The sequence below is a fragment of the Chlorocebus sabaeus genome, chromosome 25 (genome assembly GCF_047675955.1).
Source record: "Chlorocebus sabaeus isolate Y175 chromosome 25, mChlSab1.0.hap1, whole genome shotgun sequence".
In the NCBI taxonomy this organism is placed as follows: domain Eukaryota; kingdom Metazoa; phylum Chordata; class Mammalia; order Primates; family Cercopithecidae; genus Chlorocebus; species Chlorocebus sabaeus.
Window position 1 is genome coordinate 57042556 of NC_132928.1, and position 11551 is coordinate 57054106.

At 40.2% G+C, this 11551-nt stretch overlaps 1 protein-coding gene across 1 annotated transcript; it reads right to left on the bottom strand.

The window, feature by feature from the left end:
• Positions 1–1100: 1100 nt before the first annotated feature.
• On the bottom strand, positions 1101–11307 carry FASLG (Fas ligand). The gene is made up of 4 exons (XM_007989489.3): positions 10655–11307; positions 10057–10102; positions 5832–5888; positions 1101–4598 (listed from the first exon to the last, which is right to left on the bottom strand). Exons 1-4 carry the CDS (start codon positions 11003–11005, stop codon positions 4204–4206), a joined length of 849 nt encoding a protein of 282 aa, XP_007987680.1. The 5' UTR covers positions 11006–11307; the 3' UTR covers positions 1101–4203.
• Positions 11308–11551: the final 244 nt, after the last annotated feature.

Sequence of the window (11551 nt, forward strand, 5' to 3'; positions counted from 1 at the left end):
CTTTCCCACTTCCTCTGTGCTGTGGTACCATTATCTAGAAGGGTCCATTAGCAAAAGAATCATGGTCTAGCAAACTTCCTATGACCCTTTGGAACTGGCATACTTGATGGTTGAAGCCAAAAGAGGAGAGACAGGATGAGGAGGATTTCACCCTGAGGGCTGGGATACAGAACAGCAGCCAGCCAAAGGAAGGGCAAATGTGCCTATCAGACTTTCTCCAGGAAGCACCTGCTCAGGAACCTGACCCTCCAGAGCAGATGAATAAATACAAAAGTTTTAGGGAGAGCAGATGACACACTCCAACGTGAAACTTTGGTTTTGTTCATTAACTTATTCAACAAGTATTTGAATATACTCTAAATGACAGTTTTACATCTCGTGACCCAGCAGTTTTCCTTGTCTCTGCCCTAACTCCTGGTAATGTCAAGGACCAAATATATCCTTTCTGTTTTCCAACGCCATGAATTAGAATGCATTAATTTTTTTCAATCTTTGGCCTCAAAATACCACTGGATAATTTACTCAAAGCTGGATAACCGCTCACACACATTCAAGATGTGGCACTAATATAGATTCAGAGTACTCTTAAAAACATATGCACATATATAAGCCGAGAGACACCTGCCTTATAACTAAGGTCAACAAATATATATTGAGTTTCTAATGTGCGTCAAGCACTAGGTGAGTTTATGTGGATGGAGCGGTAAATAAGGTATAAAAAAACAAAAAAACAAAAAAACAAAAAAAAACTTGCTTTTGGAAGTTTTATTCCAGTGGGAAAAAACAAATATTTTTAAAGTGGTCAAAATGTATATAATCACAAGTTTTGGTAAGTACTAAGAAAGAAAATAATAACCGTAAAATAATGAGCAAAAGAGGGGACTCTATTTAGGACACCTGAGGAGATGACACTTGAACACCACATGAGAAACCTGCACCAGAGCAATCTGGTGCTAGAAATGGAGCCCATGTGCATGGAGACAGCCTGTCCAGATGTTTGTCTCTCCTGGGAAATGAGAAATGCAGTCAGAGCTGGGGGATTATGAAGGGTAAAAAAAAAAAAAAAAAAAAAAAAAAAAAAAAAGTTTTCATCTGGTTTGGTCTGGAAGACGCAGGTGGTTTGGTTTGGGTTGTCTATTAAGGAAAGGGAATCTGCCCAGAGATTGCATAGTTCATAAGTGGAAGAATGAAGATTTTAATCTAAGTTTTTAGTCCAAAGTCTATGTCCTTTCCACTATGCCACTGCTGTGCCCCCAGGCAAAAACAAGTAACCATCACATCTATAGAAAGTTGGGTGAGTGTAACACTGGTCATAATATTGGTAATGGAAACTCTGGGAGGTGGAGAGGAAAGAGAATGTATATAGAGGAGGAAGGCCTGGAAAGATTTGCTTCATAGTTCTTCCTACCTGAATACATTATTCTTAAAGATATGTGTATATATGCATATAAAGATATGTACATATTTGAACAAATGTACATATTGTTCGAAAAGATATATACATACTTGAACAAATGTACATACTGTTGGAAATGATTTCATATACAGGGATAATTTGAGGATTCAGAGGAGAGAAGAAAATGTTAAAAAGGGACAAGGAAGGGAAGAGGAAAAGTGAGTCTAGCAGACAAATGAAAATTGTCCTATTTCTCCACTGAGACTGGATGGAAGGAAGAGATCATGCAGATGCAGGTGGAATTGTGTTTTTGTGTAGAAGAGAGTTGCATAGTGGGAGGAAGGCATGTGGTTGGTTTGCAAGAGGAAAAAATATGATATTATTGACTCTATGAGTAAAGAAAAATGCTTTCGATGGAACTGAAGAAAAGCGCTAGACAATGTTGAATGACCATTGTGTTCATCAATGTAAGGTAGAGATTCTCAACCAGAGGCAACTTTGTCCTCCTCCCTGCCATGGGGACATTTGGCAATGTCTGGAGATATTTTTTGGTTGTCACAAGTTGGGGAAGGGAGGATGCTTCTGGCATCTAGTTGGTAGAGAGAAGGGGTGCTACTAAACATCCTACAGTGTGCAGGACAACCTCATAGCAAGCAATTTTTCAGCTCACAATGTCACAGATCCATGATTAAGAAACTATGAAGTAAAGTGATTTCATATTTACATATATATCATCTCTGCAAGACAATGTTAGGAAACAGTGATCCTCTTTGGGGGCAAAAATGGAGCCACTAGACAGGGTGGAAAGAGGACTTATTTTCATCATATATCTTTGTATATCTTTTAAAATGTATAGCATGTACATGTACTACCTATTCAAATCAATCAAAAAACAAAACTAAGTCAGTTACAGATCAATAATTGATTGATTTAAATTTGTGTTAGATAAAAATAAACTAAAACTAGGAAGCCTGTTTGGGTAATTTTTGTTCAGCAACATCCAACTTCTGAGATGACAGCTTAAAGAAAATAGGATTTTTGCAAGGGGAATACAGTGGAGGAAGAGAGTATTTTGGGGTTGAGAGTCTTTTCAAGGTACTGGTTGTCATGACAGATGATGAAATTTATGCTGGACATAGAAGTCAAGATGTGGAAGGAGCTGGTGTATGTATAAGAAAATAATAAAGTTTATCAATTAGAAGTCTCAATATTTTCAAAAATATTTTAGAAAAGAAAATATTGGACCAATTCCACTGGAATAATAGGAGATGATGTTGTGAAAACAAGACACCTAAAATCAAATTCCAAAGGAGTTACTATAATCTTTAATGATAACAAAGTCTAGGGAGAGCCCATGATAGCGAGTGGTTGAATAAAATAGGAAAAGGCCATTGTGAATGACAAGCATGAGAATACAAGAAATCAGGTGTTTAGATGGATCCCATGGATCAGTGGCCTCTGGAGAATGAAGTGGCTCTAATAGGATGGCTTAGTAGTGGTATAAACCATTTTTTGATATTCTATGTGTCTGATACTTTCAGCTCTTTTTTTGTTCAAGGAAGGTCAAGTGACCTAACCAGTGATTACAGAGGCAGTACATGGAAGAACAAAGATTCAAATCTAAGTTTTTTAGTCCAAAGTGTATGCCCTTTCCACTGTGCCATAGTTCTGCCTTCAGGAAAATATAATTTCTCATCAAATCTGTGGAAAGTCAGGTAAGCTTAACACTGGTCACAATATTGGTAACGGAAACTCTGGGAGGTGAAGAGGAAAGAGAATATATAGAGAGAAGGAAGCCTTGGCAAAGGCAGAAAGATTTGCTTCATAGTTCTTCTCACCCCAGTAAATTCTTCTTAAAGTTGTCTGACATCATAATGAATGAAGAAACCATGGAGGTAAGAATAAGCAAAAAAATTCAAATATTAGTAAATTCTAAAAATTATTTGTATCCTAACATGTACTTTTTATTATATGTTTTCTTTTCCCAAAAAGCACAACATATATATAAATATTTATTATATTATAGGAAAACATCTTCAGTAACTGACAATCAATGATTTCTAAGGACTATTAGAGTTGATTGTCAGGAAGCATTCAAAATCTTCACCAAATGCAACCCATATTTTCCTAATATGTACTTCACAATATCTACATTCTCTCTTTAGACACACACAAACACACACACACACACACACACACACACACACCCCTACAATTGCACTGGAAATACACAGGCTGTGTTAGGAATGGAATGAGTCCCCAAAATATCTCTCTAGCTTCTATGTTAGCTTCACTGATGGCTCAGGAGATGCGTTTAGAAGTGAAGATGCTGCCAGTGGGGCATTGGCCTCTTTCAGCCTCTTTAGCTTATTATGCAAGCCTCTAGTCCTCCTTTTCCATCCCTTAAACCCTCAGGTCACAACCATGTATCTGAAAGACAGTCCCCCTTGAGGTAGCAAGGCCCACCCTGAGAGGTGAGTTAAAAGGTGTCCTTTTCAATGTGCCCAAATACTCTCAGGCACTAAGATGAGTGTAGAACACCTGGTGGCTGCTTTTTCATGCTTCTGCCTCTTCACATGGCAGCCCAGAGTTTTACGTTCTTCCATCATATTCCTCCATTTGTCTGGCTCATAAATGTTAGGTGAGTTGACGAGCTACAGATCTTTTGAACCCTGTGGTCTCAAGGTCCACTTGGTTCATGTCTTCTTACTTGACCCCAAATGCATGTAAGAAGACCCTCACTGAATACAACATTTTCAGTGCCTGTAACAAAGAATAATAATGGAAAGAATCCCAAAGTTCTTTCCTTAGAGCTTATATAGGCCAAAAAATGTCTGAGATTCCTCAAAATTGACCAGAGAGAGCTCAGATACATTGACATATAAATGATCAGCACTGGTAAGATTGAACACTGCCCCCAGGTAGCTGCTGTGGGCCCACATCTGCCCAGTAGTGCAGTAGCTCATCATCTTCCCCTCCATCATCACCAGATCCTGGGGATACTTAGAGTTCCTCATGTAGACCTTGTGGCTCAGGGGCAGGTTGGTGCAAGATTGACCCCGGAAGTATACTTTGGAATATACAAAGTACAGCCCAGTTTCATTGATCACAAGGCCACCCTTCTTATATTTCACTCCAGAAAGCAGGACAATTCCATAGGTGTCTTCCCATTCCAGAGGCATGGACCTTGAGTTGGGCTTGCCTGAAATAAATCCGAAAGGAGCTTTCAGCCAGGAATAATCATGCATCCAACAAAGTAAGTTTCTAAGGCAAAACTGTGGGCCCTTCCTTGAACAAATGTTCCACTCAGAATGACAGCCTGTATAGAACTGGCTGAGGGGTCAGAACTTGATCCATCACAGAATTTCCTCAACATTGTTGTCTTATTTTGTCATCCACACAATTGGAACAATAGTATATAGCCCTAATCCATTGCAGTAAGAAATTATTGAGAAAATATTAGCTCTCTGGAACAAAGATTTTATTATCTTCAGAACTAGCACCCAAACTGCTAGGCTTTGAAGTCTTTTCCTGAAGGAAAAAGCCAAATCCAAGGAACTCTAAAATTCTAAAGCTAGGAAGGATCTTAGGGACCATCTGGTCCATCATCTCACCTGCAGTAAGAATTATTCAGCCCCACAGTTTGGGGTACAGTTTCCTTTTCTTTGTATCCTCACAACGTCATGAACATAACCTAAATCTCTGCAGTACTGAAATTATCACAAATGCCTGTTTTTCCCTATTAGATGTCAAGCTTCCTGCAGGCAAGAGCCATCTGCTACTCATTTTCACATCCCCAAATTGGTGCACAACAGGTATTGAGTAAGTGTCTGCTGATGTGACCGGATCATTCTACAATTTCTGCCTAAATAATTCCAGGGACAATAGCCTACCACTTTCTGTGATATTTATTCCATTATTTATGATTTTTTTTTTTGGAGTTTATAATGGGAGTGCCCATACCATATCATTTCACTCCACTTTACAGGCACATATTGAAAGTCTACAAGTGCCAGGAGTGAGTCTCCCTTCTTGCTCCTGTTTATACTCTTGGACAAAGCAGAGTGAAGCTCTTCCAAAAAACCAAGAAAGCGCTGACTAAAACAAGTCCTCATTCCTCACCTTCTCAGCTCTCACCTCTTGGTCCCAATCACCTAAGGGACTTTGGAATGACTGAAAAGAATGAGCTCCTTATGGGCACGGGTCATGTCATAATCAGCTCCAGGTCTCCAATTTAGAAGGCTTTGCCCAGAGAATAGGGGATCGAAGTGTGTTTATAAGACTGACTCGACAAGGAAAATGTTAGTATGATTGAGTTCAAATACTGTCACCAGGAAGTAACAACTCTCTAGCACCTGGTAATGGAAACCAGGCAGCCATTTTGCCTTTTGCCAAAAGCTTTCCCAAACCCCACCCGTACCTTCCAGATACAGACCTGTTAAATGGGCCACTTTCCTCTGCTCCTTTTTCTCAGGGGGTGGACTGGGGTGACCTGTATCATAGAGAGAGGAAAAATAAATGTTAACATGAAATACTAACTATTATTTTGGTGGGAATTTAAATCCCATCATTAAAAAAAAAAGATTTTAAAACCATAAATGGCAACAGTCTAACATATACTAATCATGTAAGTCTGAACTGCGGGATTCACCGTGGTCTATATTTCAGAAACAAAGAGGTAAAAAATAAACCAAATTAAGATTGACACATGCATAAATTATAATGTTACAATAAAATATAATTAATATAAACGTTTGTTCATAATGAGCTGTCATGTCAGTTATTGCATTTAGAACTCACCACAACCCTTTGAGGTATGTATTGTCCCACCCCTTATCAATTGCAAAATGAGCTTAGAAGTTGGGTGACTAATCCAACTAGTCAGCATCAGAGATGGGACCACACCCTGGTCTCCTGACTCCAATTCCAGGGCTCTGTCCACTCTGATTCTCTTGTCCCTAAGACTTACAGGAAAGAGACTGAAGAAGACCACTAATCTATCTGCGTGTCACCAGATCTTCCCCCAGGGACATTTTACAATCTTCCCCAAATTAAGTATCTTAAGTCCTCAGACAATTACCTCATATCACTGAGGCCTCAAACACCTTTAATGGCTCCTCCCTGAAGATGCAGTTGTATACAAGTCTCCCCATCACACAATCCCAGCCCATCTGTCCAGCCTTATCTCCTTACTCCCACTGAGCACTGCCACACAACGGGAGTTCTGTGGCCTACACATACCCCCACTTCCCTTCCTCTGTGCCTTTGTTCATGCCATGTCTTTTGCCCATAATGTTCTTTCAAACAGATTTCTGTGTCAAATTCCTAAACATCCCCTAAGGACTATCTAGTATACCTCTTTTTTTGGGAAACCCTCTCAAACCTTTTTTGATCAAATATGATCTTCCCCTCTTTTGAAATCTAGGATCACTCTGTCTTCCCCTCTGTTGTCATTTCTGACTCCTCTTCTCTGGGGTAACTACATAAATTATCTTATTCCGCTCAAATAGTGACAAGTTCCTTACGATATGTTGAATTCACCAGAGAAGCCCAGTTCCTAACACAGGGCATGTTACTAGCAAATGTCGGATAAATTACATGAAGAATAGACAATAGTTCTCAAAACAGACACTATTTCTCTGACTTCAACTATTTCAGACAAGGTAGACAGCTGCCACTTAGCTAACGCATTCAGCTAACTGAGACTTCAATAAATATTCACACGAGATGCTTGAATATGTCAGGTTCGTGATTAGCCTGTAAAACTCACATATGGTGTGAGAATGGCCCAATTCACAGAGAACATTACCTGAGCGATCATGACCTCTCTGGTCACCCAAGACAACCCACCATGAAGGAGGTGTTAGTGAACAGGAAAGGCAAAACTGAGTCTCTTCTGCATTCCTACACCGCAAACCACCGGAGCGACTCATCTGGCATTCAGCCATGCACCGGCAGGAAACAGAACCGAGAACCACATGTTGCATATCTTTTTATCCCTCACAGAGCCTAGTACAACATTATTTTTACAGAACATGCTCACTAAGAATATCTGCTGTACATATGCTGGAATAAATAAACTGCAGAGATACCTTAGGCACTGGTGATGAGTGCTTCCTGCCCCAGGGTTTTTGCATGTGCCGTTCCCAGTGTTGAAAGGCTCTCCCCCAGCCCCACCCCACTCCACAGCACATGCACACAGCCTTTCACTCATCAGGCTTCTGATCCCCCAGGTGTCAGCATAAACACCTCCTTAAAAAGGATTCTCAGCTTATACTTAGTACAACTTTGGAATTGTATGGTCTGTTTGCTTGCTTTTGTTTAGCTTCTTCACCATGCTAAAAGCTCTGTAAGGACAGGTCCCCTGGGCTGGCTCATCCTCGATCAGCGTCCAACACCCAACATCTAGCCTCACACATGTGAATGAATAAAAGATTTAATTAGCTAACTGGAAAAAAATGGAAAATGTAAAAAGGAGCAAGTTAGAAAGTATAAATAATCTATAATAGTATCTCCCAGAGAAAATCACTGTTAGTATGTCAGTGTGTAGAACCTTCTAGTTCCTAAGAATATAAAAACGTGCATACATGGTTACATAGTCAGTATGAAACAAAACATATCCTTTTGTAATTTGTCTTTTTATCTAACAATACACACTGCACAATCCCCAAGGCATTAAATGTCCTTCTGATACATCATTTTTAGTTGCTGCTTATTATGTGCTTGTTTGAATACACCATAATGTATATAACTAATCTAGTATGAGGCATTCAAGTTTCTTCTGGATTGTTTATTATAAATAGGCTCATAAGGAAGTAATGAACATCCTTATATATAAATCTTCAGGCACATCTCTGATTATTTTCTTCAGATAAATTCTTAGTGATAGGATTACAACATAAACTATTAGTTTCAAGCTTTTGATATGTATTTCTAAAGTGCTCTTCAGAAAAAGTGATAGCAATTTACATGTATACTGGCTGAAACTAATGTTTAAACAGCACTTTTCTCTCAAATCTTTGTCAGCCTGGGTTTTTGTTAACTTTACTAATTTGATGAAAATTGGTGTTCCCTATTTTTAATTTGCATCTCTTTTCTTATTAGTAAAGTTACTGATTTGATTTCCTTGTGATAATTTAACATTTCTGGTTCATCTGGGTTGATCTAGAGAAGATAATTGCTTACTGGCGTAGATGGACATGACTCGTCTGGTCATTTGATTTTTAATCACTAAATTGACTCCAGAGAGTGAGTAAAAGATGAATGCTTAGGTACCTATCAGACCAGGCACATTCCACAGATTTTCAAAATGATCTTATTTGAGACATCCTCCAGAGGCTTTCTTCTTCTAGCAAATATTTCCACTCTGCTTGTGTACATATGAACTTTCTAACATTTAAGGATTAGGACACAGACGCAGGGGCCAGAGCTTCCCAACAGTGGCTCCTATAAGAACTTAACAGTCTAGGACAGTAGACAGGCGACTGGGTCGCCTGCAGTAGCCACATCCAGAGAAACTGAAACTTACTTCACTTCATAGATGGCCAGTGCTGCCTTCTTCTTTATTCTAAGTTTCTAAGGATGAGATCTATCTATAGTCTTTGCAGAGGTATCCTGCTTTTCCTCTATTTCTCATTCCATGCTCACTACAGAGAGACAGGAGTTTCCCTACTTCATGAGGCACCAGTTCAGTACTAGAAAGCCCTGTAGGTGACAAGGCATCAAGAGCCTGTGTTCCTTCTAGCCCCAGTTCCATACTAGGGGTCTTGCGCATATTCACCTAATCTGTCTGGTATTTTGTTTCTCTTCCAAAAAAATGAAATGGCTGGACTAGATATTCTAAGCTTCCTTCCAACTCTAAAACTTCAGTGAATCTCATTGTAAATCTAAATCTAAGATTTCAATGAATCTTAGACTAGTGAAGCACATTGTAAAATCCATCTGTACAGAGCTTGCAAAACTATGCCCTGAAATTTCATGAGATCAGTGTTCAACATATCGTCTTCTTGCCCTAGCTCCCCATACAAAGGATTTTCCTTTGTGATCAAGGGTACCTCATGACTGCCTCTGAAGCTGAACATCCTTTGAATGATGGCTGAAGTCTTCCCTTCAGCTTTTCAGTGACTTCAAGAAAAACCATTTTAATGTACGGAATTGATTATCCACATTTTAAAAGCTTACATCCTATAAAACATTTTGTAAATAAAGTTTCACTGTAATCTCTTTAGAGGCTTTAAAAGAGGAGAGGACCTTTCTCAGAAACATCTATCTCTGCCTTCACTTCGCCTTCTCTTCCCAGGAGTTATAGCCACTGGCATGTGAGCCAGACCAGGGTGTCTGTGGAAGGGGACAGGCATGGAACCACTGCTCAGGCGGCAAAAGTCCACGGTTATATATGTGTGTCTCTTTCCAAAGTCAAGCGGAAGTGATTTTGAATTGTGTGCCGTGCTCAGCTATATTGATTGTGAGCAATTCAATTCACTTCACATTTTTAAAGCAACTCAAGGAATCATATTGACCAGAGATTCCGAATTAGCCAGAATTCCTCTGATAGTATACATAAGCCAAAGTGTATGACAGAATATAAGGCATTCCATTAACATATTTCAGTGCTGAGGATCATCTTTAGGAACTCAGTGTACATGTGAAAAAGGACTCACCTATTTGTTTCTCCAAAGATGATACTGTATGCCTCTGGCTGGTAGACTAGTAAAAGAGAAAGAGAAAAGACGCATAATAAAAATAAAATTCTTTAAGCAAAAGAGACAGAATCATCAAATAAACCAAGCCCTGGAAAGAGAATCCAAATACCTCAGAACTTTTGCTAACTCAAGCTTTGGCCAAGCAATTTTGCTTCACTGTCCCTCAGTTTTGTGATTTGAAATCGTACCAATATTTTAAGTATTTTCAGGATTTAGTTTGGCCATCTCAACAAATTTACTTCCAAGCAAAACTTAAAAGTTTTGTTTGTTTTTTACTCCCTAAATCACTAGGTATGAGGCAGTAAGTGGTTCAACAGACTGAGTTGACAACTGAGGAAAGAAAAACTGTTGGGCTCTGATTCTTTACAAAATAAAAAATATTCCCTTCACTCCTATGAGCCTCCATTTCTCTGCCTATAAAATAGAATAACTAGAACAACCCATTTCTAAGAAAAAAAAAAAAAGGATTGAAAAGCACTTTGCAAGCCAGGCAGTGGGCCCTCCACCCCCTTATGCCTGGTGCCTCCAGGGCACGGCAGTCTGCCAGCAGGCTTACCTCTCGGAGTTCTGCCAGCTCTTTCTGTAGGTGGAAGAGCTGAAACATCCCCAGTCCCAATCCTACCAAGGCAACCAGAACCATGAAAAACATCACAAGGAGACACAGGCCTGTGCTGTGGTTTCCCCTCTTCTTCAAGGGTGGCAGCGGTAGTGGAGGCAGTGGTGGCGGCGGTGGAGGTGGTAGTGGCGGTGGCGGCGGCGGCGGCGGTGGTGGTGGCCTCCTTTGACCAGGCCTTCTGGGCACAGAGGTTGGACAGGGAAGAACTGTGCCTGGAGGGGCCCAGGGAGAGCTGGCACTGCTGTCCACCCAGTAGATCTGGGGATATGGGTAATTGAAGGGCTGCTGCATGGCAGCCGGTGAGTCAGGCCAGCCCCAGCAAACGGTTTTACTTCTTCTCAATCCTGTAGAGGCTGAGGTGTCAAGGACAGGACTCTTGTTGCTGACTACTCAAGAGGAGGTAAGCTGGATCTCTCTTATAGAGTTTCCATAGCTAAGGGAAACACCTCTGTCTTTCCCTTTCTCTATGTCTCTCTCTGATTCTGCTTCTCAAAGAAACACCCACTCACTTTGCAGCTGAAGCTGAGAAGCCTCAAGAAGCTCAGAGCAAACCCCTGGAAGTTTCCGCCCACAATCTTGTGACGAAAGCCTTGGAAGCCTCAGTTGCTATCGCTGTACTACCCAAACAGGTTGGTAGGCTATGCTCCCCTTCCTGGGATCCTGTAGAGCAGGTCAGCATTGGGGTAGAGCCCTGTTGGCGTGAACTGCTCCCAGCTACAGGAGAATGGCCAGTGGGGCTATAATTTTATGAATTATAATTATATCCTTTTTTATACATTATAATTGTATAATGTTAAGAATTCTACCATGTATACAACCAAAAATTTAAAAATACCA

Coding starts and splice junctions, on each gene's coding strand:
- FASLG (XM_007989489.3), bottom strand. CDS start 11,005: ATGCAGCAGCCCTTCAATTACCCATATCCCCAGATCTACTGGGTGGAC. Junction 10,103..10,654: donor AGCTGGCAGAACTCCGAGAG/GTAAGCCTGCTG, acceptor CTCTTTTACTAG/TCTACCAGCCAGAGGCATAC. Junction 4,599..5,831: donor GAAAGTGGCCCATTTAACAG/GTCTGTATCTGG, acceptor GATTTATTTCAG/GCAAGCCCAACTCAAGGTCC.